Raw genomic sequence first — 18,224 nt, 5'->3', positions numbered from 1 at the left:
CCATGTTCTAGTTAATAAAAGCACTATTAAAAACTATACCTTTATTTTGAGAACACAGAGAAGAAGAAAAAATGCAGTTAGCTCTACATAACAATTAATTGCCAGTACTTAAAAAATGTGAATTATTAATACATCCATGGACTGGCTTTACAAGAGATTGAGACCTCTGCTCTGAACTGGTGCAGTAACTGTTCTCTTAATCCTCTAATCCAAACAAAGTTGACACTCACACACTTGTTCCTTTGGTGAGTCACATGTCAAGTTTAAAATATCAATCCTTTAGTGTATGGATGCATTAATAACAATAATAATAATAATAACTTTATTATTATTATTATTATTATTATTATTATTATTATTATTAATAATAATAATAATAATAATAATAATAATTTATGAACATGACCATTTAAAAAATAAAATTAAAAAAATAAAAATAAATCCATGGTTTTGAATCAGTGACGCTGCTCCTCACGTTCTCCATCCACACCGAGTTCGATTAGTTTCCCCTGCTCTCTCTCTCTCTGTGGATTGATTAGCCGGCCTGCGCTGCTGCAGTGTTTTGACTACACGTTAGCTGCTTCCATCTGTGTCGCTTCACTCATACCGGTGAGTCACTGCCCTTTTATTTATGTCTTAATATATAAGAATTATCCCGAACACAATTTCCAAAAAACAACAACAAAAACAACAACACGGTGACAGCGTGTGAACGGGTGAAACATGTCAACAACGACCCGTGTAAGCCGTCAACTGTCAGCCGTGCTAACTGCTAGTTTACGCACCATTTGCGTACGCAAATAACATTTTTCTTACGAATAATCACTGCTTAACTTGAAACGTTTGCTTTTCTTACGTACACAGGAGCATCACAGCACATACTACTGTTGGATATGTAGAGTTTTAGGTGCAACTTTTGGAGCCAACGGTTTATATAATCGATGAGTTAACTATTGATTGGATCAAGGTCACCTGGTTGTCCAGTGCGCTCGCGACCTGTGGTTATGTGATTGTTTATTCACAACAACTTTATCACACAGCTGTAAACACGACGTATAATATGCTGCAGAAGGAGTTTAGATAGATAGATGTACATAAATGATCCCAAAGAGTGGGGATTATTGTGTCTCTAGGACAATCCTGTGGGGATTAACATGTACACACACAGTATTTGGTGGCCTGTCAAAATGGAGTTACTATCTGGCCACTTTATTAGGTACACCTTACTATTATCAACAGTGTTAAGTGTCTGTGCTGTACACTGTTTCACTATATTCTATTTTTCTCTCTTGAGGTTCTTATGTGTGAAAATCCCTTTAGATCAGGATAAAGTCCTAATGTAACGACTTAGGTCTCTTCAATACAGCAAATAACTTAAAGGTGCCATATGTAAGAATGTGGCCAAAAACGGTTACTACATTCAAATTCAAAATACCGAGGTCTTTTAGGTTTCGTTTTCTGACCTAACTGGCAACCCGTGGTTGCTCGGCAGCTGAGACTCTACTGACTGCAATGATTGGTAGACGGCGGTAGGTGGCGCCACATGACAAAACATGATTTCAAAACGTAAACATGATTTGCAGTCTGCAAAATATTTTTTTTTAATGCAAATATTTTGTCTGTACTGTTGTTGGTGGTGAGTTCAGTTTGTTATATGAACATTATTCCTGAGTCTCTGTGACATATTAGGAGGATTTTATGGCCAGTTGATTTAGATTTATTACATAATGCACCTTTAATATTGTGGTTGTTTTCATTCAAGGAAATGAGACACTTCCATGTTTGTGGGTGGGTCTCTCTCTCTTTCTCTCTCTCTCTCTCTTCCTCTTATTCTTCCTCTCACTGGTGTCAGTCTCACTTTTCAAGAGCATTTTGGGGAGTTATGAGCTAAGTTTCAGGAGGAAAAAACTGCGTCCTCTGTCTATGGATTTGGAGACAAGTTAGTAACCTAACCATTTCTTTCTTTCTTTTCAGCTTGTCAAAAAAGAGGGGAAACAAATCATAATACAGGATTTTATAATTGTACTTAAAGTTGGCTTTTGTCTTGTTACATTTTTCAGGAAAAGCCGTGTCGATATATAGAGAAAGACTTGTGTTTTTGTGTTTCCGTCTGTGTCTTTTTCTGTGTGTGTGTGTAGTCACAGGGTCAGAGTTCATGCGTCCTCCCTGTGATGGCTCTGTCTCAATGCTCACCAGCTCTGAGGTGGTGGACTCTGTCCCGCCGCTGCTCCGTCCTCTGTCCGCGGAGCAGCCGCTCCTCCACCACAGCCACAGCCAGAGCCCAGTTTTTAAGACCTCACGCGGCCGCTCTGTTTCACCAAAATAATGTCAAAGCCAGTCCCGATTCGAACAAACCCGCTTCAGGCAAGGACACGGAGCGCTTTGACTGCTCACACACTTACAGTAGCAGCCCTTTGCACGGTCAACCCCCACCAACTCTTAAGATTTTTAAGAACGCGACTCGTCCTAGAAACATTTTCTTACATTTCTGTGACGGTAAATAGAACAATGTTTGCTGTTTACAGACTGTGACTGTGGCAGATAACTGATAAAACATCACTGTATGTAGTGGAGAGAAAACAGGACAGCACAAGAAGTGCTGATAAGGAAATCTCTCTGCAAGACTCTGGAGACGGGATGTACGATAGAAATTACTGGGGGAAAAAGGCATTTTCTTTGCCTCCTATTCATGAAATACTTTGCAGTGCACTTTAAAGCTTCGCAGTATTAATCCAAGTTAAAAGGTGATGTGGTCGAAAGTTGCAGCCAAGTATGATTTACATTGTTTTGTGCCGTACGTATGTTTTGTATTCTCTAACTGCGTCACAAAAAGAAATGTCTTTTTAAGGGACTTCCCGTAAAATTGTAGTTTAAATTACAGTAAAAGTGCTTTGCAGTGAAACACTGTAGGTATGAGATTAATAATTGACCATTAAATTTAAAAGTCAACTTCTTTTATTGTTTGTTGATAATTTTATTAGTGGATTGCTGTGCAGGATTAAAGTGTTTTTTTTGCCTTTGATTATATTATGAGAGTTTTTTTTTGTAAAATAAAAGCATTTTAAGCTTCTTTAATGTAGATATGTCTTTCATCTAATTACAGTACAAAGCCAACATGAAAGACAACAGTGGATAAAAAACTCCTCTGTATGATGTTTACGTCTGAGTTGTGGTTAAGTTAAGTGTCTCAGTTTTACACGTTGTTGTCATGGTTTTTGTGTTGCAGTGATTTCCTCCGGAGTGGAGCTGTTTGGGATGGGGATCTGGTCCCTGGGTCTGGGCGCCATCGGAGCTGCGCTGACTGGGATCTTCCTGGCCAACACTGATCTGTGTCTCACTAAAGCTGCCAAGGCCATGCTGGAGAACCTGGGAGATGCTGACCTGAGATCCACCACAGAGGGTAAGCAGTTTAAAACCGGGTTTAAACCTGTGTTTAAACTCCTCATATTCACCATGTGATCATGAGCTTTTACCCATTTTTTCTTTGTCACTGCAAAGTCTTATCTTTTATTTACTGAACTTTAGCTTCTCTAGTAGCTAAAAAAACAACATTAAATTGTTTTGAGAGTGTTTTTTATTATTATTGTTATGTCTGCAGACGGCAAGGTCATCAAAGCAAAGAGCCTGTGGGAGAAGAACGGGGTCGTGGTCATGGCCGTGAGACGGCCTGGATGATTTTTGTGCAGAGAGGTGATGGTGCATGTTTCTGATTAGAGCAGGAGTCGTTACAGTGAAATATCGTGATATTTTTGTGGATTTGCATAACAAAAATTAAATATCATGATAATATCGCAATAGTATCGTATTGTGATAATATCGTGACTTAAATATCGTGACAGTATCGTGACTTAAATATCGCAATAGTATTATGACTAAATTATCGCGATAGTATCCTGACTTAAATATCGTGATAATATACTATTGTGATTTAAATATCGCGATAGTATCGTATCATGACTTAAATTTCATGATAGTTTCGCGACTTAAATATCTTGATAGTATCGTGATTTAAATATCGCAATCGTATCGTGACTTAAATATTGCGATAGTATCTTGACTTGAATATCGCGATAATATAGTATTGTGATATTGTGATTTAAATATCGCGACAGTATCGTATCATGACTTTAATTTCATGATAGTATCGTGACTTAAATAACGTAACTTAAATATCGTCATAATATAACGTGACTGAAGTATCGTTGCTTAAATATTGTGATAATATCGTGGCTTAAATATTGTGATAATATCGTGACTTAAATATTGTGATAATATCGTGACTTAAATATTGTGATAGTATCGTGATTTAATTGTGATAGCGTAACTTAAATATCGCGATAGTATCATGACTTAAAAATCGCGATAGTATCTTGACTTAAATATCGTAACTTAATTATTGTGATAATATCCTATCGTGACTTAAATATCATGATAGTATTGTGACTTAATATTTTGATAATATCATACTGTGACTTAAATATAGTGATAATATCGTATTGTGACTTAAATATCGTGATAATATCTTAACGTGACTTAAATATTGTGACTATAATGTCATACCGCGTTGTCTCTGGTGATTCCCACGTCTGACGGTGTCATTTCTGTGTCCCCGTCTGTAGGAGGCCTCTGAGCTGTCCTCTCTGAAGCCCCAGCTGGAAGAGCTCGGGGTCCCTCTGATCGCCGTGACCAAAGAGAACGTCGGCTCAGAGATCCAGGACTTCAGACCGCACTTCGCTGGGGATATTTACGTAGATGAAAAGGTTAGCAGTGTCAAGATAGCAAAAAATCTAAAAATTGCAATCATCCCCATAGGGCAAAAGGCCCCCTGCAGTGGCCTGGGTTTGATTCCACCACACACTGTGATTTCAGAGATGCTTCTACGGTCCGCAGCAGAGGAGGATGGGAGGTCTCGGGTTCTTTCGCCTCGGTGTGTGGCAGAACTTCATGCGGGCCTGGAGGTCCGGTTACCAGGGCAACATGATCGGCGAGGGCTTCATCTTGGGGGGAGTGTACGTCATCGGAGCAGGAGACCAGGTAGTGTAGTTTTTTTTACACCTTTACTAAAACAATGTTAGTAATGTTAGGGTGTACAAGCATTAACAACAACAATTATTTTCCATTTTTTACTCACCCTCTCATGGCACCACAGCGCCCACAAGTGGCAACAACCATTAACAGTGTGAGTGCATGTGTGTGTTTGCAGGGGATTCTGCTGGAGCACCACGAGAAGGAGTTTGGGAACAAAGTGGACGCTGCTCAAGTTTTAGAAGCCGTCAAGAAAATTGTTCCACTGAAATAAATTGATGTGGAGTCCCTGAAATACTGATACTATCATTACATCTATGTCTTTTCTTTGTAATATCACATTAATTTATTTTATGTTTAAAAAATAAGAGCTGTGAAATGCGAGACAGAGGCAACAACAGTAATAATGATAATAATAATAAGCAATGTTGTTCCTCTTTACCTCTGCAGACACCTTTGAAGTTAAAGTTTACGTGAAACGGGTATTCATTTTAATTTTATTAAGGAGCATCGACTGTTAAATGTAGCTTCACTTGAAGCTGGATTTTATGTCGGTGCATTTTCAATAACCGTCCTGTTTGCTTCTCCTGCTCCTGCGCGTGAATACACCTCCTGCTCCTCATCAGCGGTTAGTGGTTTGTGTGATAATGACGACCTGAGTGTAAACTCAACACTGAGTGGATCAGGTTTGATGCTCAAACACATGAAAGTTCAGCCGCTGGTGTAAGTTTTGGAGGAGTATTTGTGCTGCCTGAAGCAGGTGTTGATTTACTGTGTGATTTAATGAGCCACCGTTTGTACTTTTACTTTGTAAATTAGCTGCAATAAATAAAAAATACATGAAACCTCATCACCATATCGTCACCACGCTCTCTCCTGTTTTTATTTTGTTTGTTCAAGTGTTTTATTAAGAAAGATTGGTTTATTTTCTTAGTATTTCTGTAACAAGTGCTACTCGACATGATTTAGGTTCTGTCATTCCATTTAACCCGTGTTACAACAGGTCACTCTGACTAAATTATTCCAATCGACCTTAGAATAAGGCTCCAAAATTGCTCTTTTATGGTTTTGTTAACAGCAAAATAAGCTATAAATCTTATTATATGAAGAGCAGAATAAACAGCTCCAAACACGGTTGTATTCTGAACACATTTTCATGCAGAAAACTGAAGCTGGAGATGAGTCCTTACATGTCAGAAAGGCCTTCACTATCAGATTTAGATGTATAAGACAGTCATGTTTGTCTTTCTGGTTGTGTTCAACCGCGGCGATGACATTCCCAGGTTATCCTTAGTTTTATCAGTTTTTATATATTTTCATATATATATATATATATATATATATATATAATTTAGAAAAGTCTTGCAGATGCTTCAGCTTCTTACATGCGAGTTTTATGGTTTCTTTGCTCCGAATAATAAAGAAACTGAATCATTTGGGTTTGTGTGGACAAAATGGAGGGCATTTCATAAGATTAATGGATTCTAATACTTGGACATGAATGTTACACATTTTTATTATACTGTTCCGAGTGAAATTCTGCACCTTTCACAATCAACACAACACAAAACAAAAGCTGAACAAAACACTGAACCAACACTAAGGAGTTGGAAGGATATACATGAAGAAAAAAAACAGTGATTAAAATATACAAGGTTATTTTTCTTTCTTTTCATAAGTTCTATGATAGAGAAGCCAAACAGCACCATGACCTAAGATGAACCGACCATAACATTTGTGCCAAATGTGAAACAAAACTCCCTCAAGGACTTTTTAAAGAAATGCATTCACTAAGCAAAAATGTGAGATTTGTGAGGTCACGGTGACCTGAGAGAGCCAACTTCTAATCAGTTTGTTCTCAACTCCCCACAAAAGTCTTCATGGTCATCGTCTAAAAATGCGTCCTGGGGTTTATTTATTTATCTTTTTGATAATGACAAAAGCTCTTTGAAGTTGCTTTTAAACACAATTTGGAACACGTAAAAGCAAAAACATGCATTTCATAATGAGGAAAAGGACAATAAAGCAAATGTTTTAAAAGCCACACACACTTCACCCCTCTTCCCTTCAACCCTGTACAATTCGTCTTATCTTTGGCTCAATCGAACGGCCGTGTGTGATTAAACTCTCAGTGAACCCATTCAGTTTTGTTCTTAACATTTTCTGCACACACACACACACACACAAATTAAAACAGCAGAAAAACAACTGATCCACTTGGTTAGAAACAAAAAGAAACTTTAGATTAGCAGTGACAAGACTCGCAAGATAAACGACGACAACATTCATTATTTTTAAAAGCTCCATTTAAGGCAGCACAGGAGACGTTAAAACGGTGCAGGTTTGCCTTCGGTAGCAAAAACACTGCACGCGGTCATGACTCAGTGTTACATATAGAAACCAGCATGTGTTTGCATGGACGAGGTCTCGCGTAAATATGACGGGTATGTGTGACAAGAGCGTTTAAAAATACTACACAGACATTCTTCTCATACAGGAGCTCTTTTCAGTGAGGAATCTTCAGTTTTAACTGCTTTAAACAACTTTCAAAAATGAGCCACGAGACAATCGTCGTGCATTTGTGCGTGTAAAAATCAGACGCTGTGTCCCGGCTTGTGCTTATTTGCCTCTAAATGGGAACATCATTTACAAAATTGACATTATTCTCTACTGAAAAAAGGAGCAGAAACGAGTGATTGAGACCGTTAAATATCGACTGATGCTGTGATTAAAGTGAGAAGTAGGAGCTCATTTTCCTCACAGGCTTCCGTTCAAACTGAGGTGAAGCGTGGAGTGGAGTGGAGTCGCCCCCTGGTGACCAAGAGCTACTTCTGTCCTACTTGCGAGGCGTCCATTTGCAAACCAGGAAGGCTACACATCCACTTTCTTCATTAAGACGCCACCCTGTCGTGCAGGAGCGCTGTAACACTGGGACACCAAAATCGACCAATTGTACGTCCTTGAACGTCAGAAACATAAACTCGAGCGACAGTAGATCGAATTCAAGTACAATCTCATCTCAGTATTGGGGCTGTATGTGGGGGAAAAAAACACTGTGTCACAGAGTTGGTGATCTGTGACACAGTGTTCTTGCTCAGTAATCGAATTCGAGAGCTCGTCAGCCCTGAAGCTACAGGAGCAGCGTTTCATAAATGAGGGGCCATCTGGTGGATTCACCAACAGAAAACACTACACACCTTCAAATCTCTAAGAAAAAAAACCCCTCATGCATATGTGCTCAATACATTTTACGCCATATTATATATATATATTTATATATGCAAGAAAAATATACTCTGACATCACACACAGACAGACGGGACTTCCCCCGTGTACGCGTCATTACGACACTACTCACAAAAAGTTTATGCTACAGTGATATTCTAGCATGAAAGCAGGGCATTTAAGGAGAAGGATGCAATGGTCGTTTCTTTATCTCAAACAAGAGTTAACAACAGTGGTGACAAAACCACAACACAACATCTCAATAACTTGATCAATTTTAAAGTGTTGTCTTGGTCTCATGATGTCAACAATTGAAACTCATGATGAAGACGACAATTGAACCACTACATCAGACAGTTGTTGTGATTTTTGCAGTTAATCACCTTGTTAGAGAACAGCATGTTATTCAATAAGTATTGAAACACTGAACAACTGGAACATGTGCGTTTAAATGTTTACAGAAGGTTAACTTCAGTTCACCTGTACAGGATATAGTGCACTTTAGGTGCATTCTGAGCCAAACATCCCTAACTTTTTGTGAGTAGTGCATCTAACCTCAACAAATTTGAACAGAGGAGTTGAAACTGTCCACTTAAAACGAATTCTCGACAAAGATTGCACACAATTATCCACTGCTCCGACCTGGATATAAGCACTAAGCTTATTGCTAAAAACATTTTCTACTTTTATTTGGTTACAACATTAAAAAAAAAAAAATCCTTTAACCTCCAAAGCGTGGACATTAAGCCCAACAAATTGGGAGTTCGATTTTCAGATCAGTAAATCTTGCTCTGTGGTCTGATCCATCAGGATGTTCCTCTGCACCAAATAACTCTTCAACAGACGCCACGATCGCCTACAACAATCTAACTATTCATCATATATCACCACACCAAACTGCCTCTGCCTCTGTGATTGTAACAGTACTCTGTGATTGTAGTAGCTTCAGTATCACCATTCCTACACATGTACTTACTTCAGTGCACTTAGGCGAAAGCTGAACACGAACAAGAAGCTGCAAAGGATGATAACGAAAAGGCGAGGCAGAAAAACAACAGAAAGAAGGACCATCTTCACCAAGGTTTTGGAATATTTCAAATGTTTTCTACAACAAAACAACAACGGGGGGGGAACTGGAAAGGTTCTACCATAATATTTCTAAGTTACATTCAGATGCAATTGCATAATATGTGACTAGTGAAGCAGTGCTCTTCATTTTTAAACTGGAGCAGAAGTTATTAGGACCTGTCCGAGCCTGAATGCAACACAATATACGCGTCACGGCAAACGACAAAAAGGGTGGGGGGGGGGGTAATTTTTCATTTCTAAAAGGAGTGTCATGAGTGTCGCGGATGTTTTCTCTCATAAAGTGTCGCGTTTCACTTTCTCAAATAACTCTTACGCTAAAAAACAAAACAAAAACAGACTTACACCAGAACACACAAAACAAAAATGCATAAATAATCTCTGTATTGTCCTCCCACTTGTGCCCGTGTGTGTGTGTGTGTGTGTGTGTGTGTGTGTGTGTGTGTGTGTGTGTGTGTGTGTGTGTGTGTGTGTGTGTGTGTGTGTGTGTGTGTGTGTGTGTGTGTGTGTGGAAGAGTGTTTGGCTGGATCTACAGGCCCTTGTTGAAGTAGACGGTGGTGGTCTGGGGACTGCTCTGTCGTATCCTCTCCTGCAGATCTGCTTCCAGCCCGCTCACGCTCATCGAGCTGCAAAGAAAGACCAGCGAAGATTATTATTATTATTATTATTATTATTATTCATAATAATCTGTGGCTTCAGTTTCTACACGGTGTGACACAAGAGTGATGGTGGAAGAAGAAGCTGCCCGTACCTTTTCTGCGGGAACAGAGCGCAGCACAGAGGGGTCGCAAACACCAGGCTGTAAATAACAGAGTGAGATCAGCATTTTATTCAATGTTACTGTTCATACCTTAAAAGTTCTCTCACAAACCTGGGAGTCAAACTCGACAGGGAAAAGGTCATTCATGCGTTTATGCCCTTTATGTGGGGGCAAATCAAGCAATAATAAATCACCTCCAGCTCGTTCAAAACGCTGCACTTGCTCCCTGTGCGTTAGCGGACTGGATTCAAAGTTCTTTTATTTGCCTTTAAATGTCTTCATAAACATCCCCCTCCCCATCTTTACAATCTCCAGCAGCCTTATGTTCCCTCAATGTTGCTAAAATCTGCAGATCAGCTCCTCTTCGTTGTCCCAAATTCAAAGCGGAAGCATGAAAAAAAAATGCTAGTGCAATCAATGAACTCACCACAGACCGACGAGTCCCACCTGGACCGGAGCGTTGAGAATTGGAAACCGCTACAAAAACAAGGAGAAAACAAACAAACAAACAGCTGTGAGTTAACGCCTGTGGAATGTGGCAAAACTCATTTTTCACTCGCCCCACAAAACAGCAGTGCAAACAGTCAAATCCATCACCAGAGAGTATGACAGTCAAGTATGCGGCTGGTTTACCTTCATGAAAGCTCTCTTCTCCAGAGCGTCCATGATGACAGGAGGAATGGCTGGAAGAGAAAGAAGATAGAGGTAGAAAAGGTAGTATTATTATTATTAGCAGTATTAGGCGCATTTATGTTGCACTCTGATATTTTATACCTCATGCTCTGAATAGCTGTTTTGTACATCCTTAAGTTGTATTCCCATTTCCTCATATAATGTGCTTGTATTTTTTTAACCTCATATTTATGTTGTTGTATTTAATCCCTTATATGTTTGTTTTTGTTTTATATTGTGCCCAAGAGTTTTTCAGTTTTCTACAGCAACCTGAACCGACTGGAATTTTTAAGCAAGAATTTCAACAAAGTGGTCAAGCTTTGTCCACATAAAACAAGAAAGAAGGGGGAAATTGACCAGGCACCTGATATAAATATATAAAGGCTGATTTCAAGGTAAATAATAAAAACAATAATTCATACAGTCAGCCTTTAAAAATTGTAAAATGTAATTCCATCACACTGGGCGTTTACCAAACCAGTAGATAACTTGAAATTACCCATTGCCGGTACTGCCATGCCGATCCTGGACACCACCACCTGCATGATGGCCTGCCTGGCAGCATTAGGAGACTCTCCTAACCTGTTTCCATTCTCATCAGTCACAGGAATACCGAACTTCAACTCCCTGCCAGAGGGGAAACAAAAAGGTCACGAGGAGGAGGAGATGTCACAGTTCCCAAAAGCTCCCGAGCTGATCGACGACGGACGTCAGAGGCTCTTGACGTGGGGAGATCTCACCTCTGTCTCATGAAGGGAATGTTGATACAGTTAGCAGCAGCGACAGCAGCGAAGGGGACAAAGCGGCTGACGATTGGAGGGAGTCGCTGCAAACGTGAGAGAAACACTTTCAAAAACATGCATCAAAATACATCATTAACTCAGTGAAGACGCTTAATCTGTTTGAGTGAAAGCACAGGCTTTACCTTAGCGAGAGACTTGAGCGATAAGGCGGTGACGACAGCTCCGGTAGTGGCACTGGCGTAGGCCACGCCGAGCTGACTGTGAGGAAACACACAGGTCACACACACACACATTAATAACCCACATTGTCCCGTTCAGCTGTTTCACACATCGTAAAACACAGTAGCTAACGAACGCCACAGCACACGAGCAGCGCGGTTGGTAGTTTGTCAGCGATACTAGAGTAACAAAATAGCACTTTTCTCAGTAACGGTGCAAATTCATGCCATGTACAAAAAAATCCAATGCTAAATCAACATTTAATGCATAACAAAGCATAAGAAGTGACTGATGTATAGCATTCAATTACATGCTTAAAGAGATAGTTCCAGTGTGTTTGTATGAGGTATCGTCACACCATCGTCTCACAGAGCACTGCCACCATGGAGAGAATGAAACAATTAAAAAATGTTTACACCTGCTCAAGTTTTTTGTTATCTTAAGACAAGGTTGATCACACCATTTGACAGACTTTTCCTATTTTAAAAATGCAAAGTTTACTCTCCCACAACCAAGTTTATAGAGGAAAACGACAGGATTTAGCATGCATGCATACTTCTCATTAACATAACTTCTAGACCATTTGTGATATCTAGACAATTCAAAAACTAACTACAAAGCGGAGAAATAGAGATTTGCGCCCTCGTGGGACGATCACAGACAAGCATTCACCGGCATGTCACAAACAGCTTCTCAGAACTGAGTAATTCCTAAACGGTTTAATAACTGCCAGATATCGAAAGTGAAAGTTATCTTGGAAAAAAGGGCAGAAAGAAGCACTCTGGGTAAATTTGAACAAAGAATTTCAAATGCCAAAGTCCAAAAAAAAAACAAATCTGAACTTACTAATGGAGGCTGCAGTGGATTAACTTCTCTCTCTGGACTGTGTGTTTTACAAGCTTCGATTTCCAGCAGGAAAAGTCTGTCTCATAAACACATTTTTAAGGTGACAGACTTGGGCAGGTGAACATTTCTTTTTTAGATACAAGCTAAAAACTGTTCTTCCTTCTGTCCCTGACGGAGGACAAATGTCGAGGTCCCCTGACTGAACAGAAATGTGTCAACACCTCATACAACCACACATTGACTACCTCTTTGATGCATGAATATGCATTTGCGCGTGTCCTGAATACAAAAACTCTTGAATGCATGCGTCTGATTATGCAAATGCAGGTTGACCTGAAATCAGGCTCACATGGAGCTGAACATGCTTAACATTGGAGCGTAATACCGCTGCGAGGGAAGGGGAGAGGACAGCGGCTCCCACGGCCTCCGTACAGACACTTAGTTTAGAGGGTAGGACAGGAATGATCTAGAGTGGAAGTGAGGTGAGAAGTCCTCCCTACTTCACGGTGATGGGGGCATCTCCGCTGCGGTTGGTGTAGTTGACGACGGCGTTGAACGACTGGTTGACCCACTGCCAGAACACCACGGCTGGAGTCGTCCTGCAAGCCACAAGGGAAGTGAGATTTCACGCAGTAAAAAAACACAGAGGAAATAAAACAATGACCTAATGATTCGGTAAAAGGTAACACTCTACAGAGCAGTATCTGAACCCAGCAGTTTAGCTTTGGCTACAGCTGGAACACACAAGATAAAGAATGAGATAATGGTGTGGTGAAACGTTTCCAGCTACTTGAAAATGTTAATTATCTTGTTGAGCTGCAGAATTCACCACAAGGGGAGTCCCCGCCCATGTGCAAGATCACTAAACTGTTACATCATTCAAAAACCCTCTTCTAACAATAGAGAGTTTAGGACTTCAATTTTAAGTGTAGATGAAAACAAACAGAGTAGCTGGACTGAAATCTTAACACAATAAAAGTATGTACACCAGTAACTATTGTGCGAAAAAAACTTTTCTGTCGGCTCTAATGAGACTACATTTGCAGTCACATCATATTTTATTTAACATTTTGAACATTTTGATCATACACTTCTATTAATATAATTTAATTTTCTTAAAAATCTTGTTTGTATACATTTAGGATACACAAAAAGGATTATTTCTGTACCTGTAGAAGGTGAGCATGCAGCCAGTGATGGTCATGTTCATTGGCACCTGAGCAGACATCCGCCCAATCACAAACATCTTCTCTCCTGTGTCGGGGTGGAAGGCCGAGTCATAGATGTACTTGGCCCTCCACAGCGCGTCCTCCGTCAGGCCGGGCTTCACAACCCCAGCTCTGAAAAGGTCAAAAACAGAGGCCTGATTGAGTCAAAACATCAGAATCAGAAATACTTTATTAATCCCCTTTGGGTCTAATAATTATTATATAAAACTTAACATGGTAGTACCTTAAAATTATTATTATTATTGAGAAACCCAACATGGACACAATGAGCAAACACTTGGCGACAGTGGAGAGGAAAAAAACGGTATTTAAACAGGACGAATTCTCTGCCAGAAACAGACTCGGGGTGTACGGCCATCTGCTCTGAACAGTTGGGATGGGAGAGAAGAGAGAAGGGGAAGGGCGGTGAAAAAAGAATGGAAAGAAGAATTGGAGAGAAGACAGAGTCTGGGAGTTTGAGTCGGGTGCTGTAACGACACCAGGAGGTCACTTGACCACGAATTAACTAAATCGTCTCCTGCTGTGTTCTCAAAGGACAAAACGCGACTGCAGCGGACATTTACATTCTCATATACATCGTATACATAAAAACATCAGCATGAAAACATTTCAAATCCATCTAAATTGAAAAATATTGTAATAAATTGTCCTATGACTTTTGTTCCTGCAAAAAGAATACTTAGGCAAAACAAATCTGAGGCAATACATTCAAAGCACATCTCACAAGTGTGTTTGCACGTCGGACACACACGACATTTAAGGATCTGTTGTTGTATTGTTATTGTAGAAAAAGATATCACAATATCAACTACTAGTGAATTATTGCCTAGCCCCAATTCAGCCCCTTCAAACCACCACTGCAGATAGTCTAAAAGCTGCTTACCTGTAGTCCTGTACTATCACTCTGGCCTCCTCCAGGGTCTGAGAAGACAGCAGGACAGTTCTGGGATCTGTGACCTTGAAGAAGTGCTTGGCGCGTCCCATGAAAGTGCCTTGGTCCCATCGTGGCTCCTGGATGTTTATGTTGCTGGAGACCTCTTCAGACATCTTTCCTTTATTTTTTTAAATGATGACAGAAAGAATGCAATTAATATTCCCACTATCAATCTAGATCTTTAATAATAACATTTCAGGAGGCATACCAAAACATGCAGTTAAAGGTCCTACTTCTGCTCCATTATGAACTCTGTTGCAGTACAGAGTTGTAATTAGGCAGAGCCCCCGCCCCTTAACAGCATCAATCCAAAAAAAATACACAAAATTGACACATAGACAACCCCCAGACAGTCTTGTTGTACAGGTTTATCACCTTCCTATGCTGTTCAGTAATTCCTGAAAACTAAAGAACATGGTAGCAGCTTGCTTAAGAATCTGACGTGTAATTGTTGCTGTGTAAAAAACAAATACATGTTGAATGCTGAAAAAAAATATATTTATTGTCTTGATAAAGTCTTGGCTCTTCAGGAGTAACCTTTCACCAACCATCTGCAAACTAAGAGCTGTATTTTTATCTGTGAAACATAACACCACTTACAGGAAAAAAAGATTCCAATAAGGGGCAATTATTTGGTAATTTTATATCATGATCTATATTGAAAACATCCATTATCTACCTTAATGCATTTGTTCAAAAACAAACAGATAAGGTTACCTTGGAACATTTAAGGACCATAAACGCCCCTAGTCCTGCTAACCGTACCTTTGATCACATCCAGTTCCTCTTTTTCTTATCAATTGTAATTCGCAAAAATAGTCATGAATCCAAACCCTTTGCTTTATCATCAAATAATGCATTTCCTCTGACACATTTTTCCCCCGTTTTTAAAAGTGTGTCATATCCCATTGAATACCTACAGACAAAATATTACACAACACATAGATTATTACATAACAACATTCATTCAATCCTGTTCCTTTACTTCATTGTAGTGACAATGCTTTTTACTCTCTACACAACAGGCGAGTAACAAGATACATCTGCTAAGATAACCTTGTCATTGTTGTGTTAAAAGGTGTGAAAATTGACAATGAGAATAAAACATAATAGCGCCCAAAGACCCAAAGTAAGACAAAAACACAGAGTTTTATCCTGAAGTAAAACCTCTCAATGGCTGACTGGTGAGTCACACTAAGAACTAATCTATGTGAGTCATATTGTATGAAGTTAATGGAGGAAATTCCGTGGGTTTGGGGCGAAGTCACGACAGGACACCGGTACTTAACAACGACACAGCTAACAAGCTAACACTCACTGCCGACTACGGACACCAAAAACAGGACGTTAACAGCACATTCGCCCATCTACCGCCATGAAATACCTATACAGGGGAGAATATACAGCTGTTCACGCTGTCAAAACAAACCACAAATGACCCGAATAACGTCGAACCGTACAACTAGCTAGAGCAGCTTACAAGCTAGCTGGAGTGATGCCGCTTCATTTCGTGTTGCAACGGTGTAAACTGGGGCGGGTTAACGGTCCAATTCATCGTATTGTGACTCGAATATATGAAATATGTGCGTTCAGTCAGCGGTTGACACTTACCTGGCTTGTTGTCGGTGTTTCCACGAAATGTATGACCTCTCTCAATAACACAGCACCACCGGGTGGACCTATGTCGTCTTCACGCACTCGTGAAAGTATCGTAAATCGGAGCTTCACGGCAAATTAAAAAAGGGAAAACATATTATTGTACAATTATTGTTGCAATCGACTGGGTTGAACGTTGATAATCAGTGAACGCCCAAGTTCAATGATAGATACACAAGAGTTGCTTCAGTAAAGTATACGTAAAATCACTATTTAGTTGAATAAACTGCCAACTAGTGTTGTTACAATCCAATCCACGTTATTTTATTTACAGTTTGAGCCACACACAATGAGGAAATAAACATATTCCTTACCTTATCTGCCTCTACCTTTGCTCTTTAAATTGCACGAATAAAAGTCGTATTAAAAAAAATGACACTAAACTGAAACCAATAGTAAAACACGTGGAGCCAGAAAAGCTGAGGCTGCCGTGAAGTCAACGAACGCAACACTATGCGGCGTCACACTGGAGGGGGCGGGGCTTACCGTGACGTCATGATGCGTTTAAAAGCGCTGGGCGTAGAGGAAACTACAAAACCTGATTGGTTTAACCCTCTGTGGGTGTGTCAGTGTCACATTGTGAAGAATGTATACTGACAACAAACCGGGAAAAACATTATATGTACATATATATATATGAGTATACATATATACATATATCTATATATATATATTTTTTTTAAAGTTATTGCTTCATTAATATGGGTTTATGGTCTGTTCCCCAATGTTGTCTAATATTTTTTATTTTTTTATTTTTAATATGCACTGACCAGGGTTGCATTTCATTAACATCCTATCATGTTCCCAGTTATTATTGTTATTACTGGATTCATTTTGAATTTTGCATCATAAAATACGTCTATATTGTCAATTATTTATCGTTCCCTATCAAAACAAGCCCTTTTATTTTGAAATGATGTGAAATATGGACCTCCCCCTTGTTCTTGTATTGTAAAATATAAAACGCAATAAAAGTGTGAACCATACACACACATATACAGTATAATAGCTGTGTTAAATAAACTTTATTAAGATATGACATGACATGACGTTGACGGCCACTGGGTGGGGCTGTTTCTTCATCTCACTCATGTGTGGGGGTGTTTTTCCACCTGCGCTTCTCTGGAGTTTTACCGACAAATACTAACTTCACTAACACACTATCAACACCATTGTTTACCTGAGGACCAGCTGCAGTGGACTCGACGTGTTTCTACAATGTTGTGTAATTAGTCTGACCTGGTCTGGTCTGGTCTGGTCTGGTCTGGCCTGTTCTGCTAATGGACTGCACAGCTGCAGGGGGCTTTGTGTAAAAGGCTTACACACCTCTTAAGACAATAATGGTCGCCTGCGGAACAAATGAGGTGGCGCTAATACTAACGCTAATTCTTTGTCAGTGACGCGGACCAGTGAGCGTCTGCTGTCCGGACTCAACACATGGACTCAACAGGTAACACATGTAACGCTGCGGTCACTTTTGGTTTGATGTTACTGTAACAATGAGGGGGTGAGGGTAGTCCGCGCTAAAGTAACCACTTTTAAGGGTGCCAGGTCCGGTTAATCTAGTTAATGAGGTGCGAATTTAATAATCCCACTTTTGTTTGTTAAGAATAATATCCTGTATCTATGTCGCTGTCCATGGTGCTGATCGATGCAAAGAGGATGCTTCTTACTTTTAGATCTTCTTTTGTTTTTCCAATAAAACGTTATAAACACGTTATTAATCATTTATAAACCATTAATAAAACATAAACATCCTTCATGTTGCCAGGTTGTGTAAAAATCCTCCTCCATCTTAAAACAATTTGGGCTGCATGGCACGTGGTGG

General features: G+C 39.7%; 2 protein-coding genes across 3 annotated transcripts; one reads left to right on the top strand and one right to left on the bottom strand.

Annotated features, from left to right (window-relative positions):
- Positions 1-537: 537 nt before the first annotated feature.
- On the top strand, positions 538-5,869 carry selenou1a (selenoprotein U 1a). Of its 2 annotated transcripts, XM_083897637.1 has the most exons (7): positions 584-609; positions 2,139-2,364; positions 3,227-3,400; positions 3,599-3,690; positions 4,620-4,760; positions 4,870-5,034; positions 5,204-5,869. In XM_083897637.1, the coding sequence occupies exons 2-7, from the start codon at positions 2,172-2,174 to the stop codon at positions 5,297-5,299; spliced, it is 861 nt and encodes a 286-aa protein (XP_083753763.1). In that variant the 5' UTR covers positions 584-609; positions 2,139-2,171; the 3' UTR covers positions 5,300-5,869. The 2 variants fall into 2 exon arrangements, with proteins under 2 accessions (XP_083753764.1, XP_083753763.1); XM_083897638.1 differs by lacking the exon at positions 2,139-2,364 and having other exon boundaries at positions 538-609.
- A 3,209-nt stretch (positions 5,870-9,078) lies between these two features.
- sfxn3 (sideroflexin 3) lies at positions 9,079-16,417 on the bottom strand. Its single transcript, XM_083897938.1, has 11 exons — positions 16,352-16,417; positions 14,690-14,858; positions 13,747-13,917; positions 13,078-13,176; positions 11,695-11,770; positions 11,510-11,595; positions 11,269-11,396; positions 10,731-10,780; positions 10,525-10,574; positions 10,089-10,136; positions 9,079-9,963 (listed from the first exon to the last, which is right to left on the bottom strand). The coding sequence occupies exons 2-11, from the start codon at positions 14,851-14,853 to the stop codon at positions 9,867-9,869; spliced, it is 969 nt and encodes a 322-aa protein (XP_083754064.1). The 5' UTR covers positions 14,854-14,858; positions 16,352-16,417; the 3' UTR covers positions 9,079-9,866.
- Positions 16,418-18,224: the final 1,807 nt, after the last annotated feature.

The sequence above is a fragment of the Microchirus variegatus genome (assembly GCF_963457635.1).
Source record: "Microchirus variegatus genome assembly, chromosome: 11".
Lineage (NCBI taxonomy): Eukaryota > Metazoa > Chordata > Actinopteri > Pleuronectiformes > Soleidae > Microchirus > Microchirus variegatus.
This window is presented reverse-complemented; position numbering and strand designations above follow the sequence as displayed.

Bases quoted from the DNA above. Each gene is read 5' to 3' on its own strand.
- sfxn3 (XM_083897938.1), bottom strand. From the start codon at position 14,853: ATGTCTGAAGAGGTCTCCAGCAACATAAACATCCAGGAGCCACGATGG. The intron at 13,177-13,746 runs GTACAGAAATAA...TGTGGCTTGCAG, and splicing joins TGCATGCTCACCTTCTACAG to GACGACTCCAGCCGTGGTGT. The intron at 9,964-10,088 runs GTACGGGCAGCT...CTTTCTTTGCAG, and splicing joins GCTCTGTTCCCGCAGAAAAG to CTCGATGAGCGTGAGCGGGC.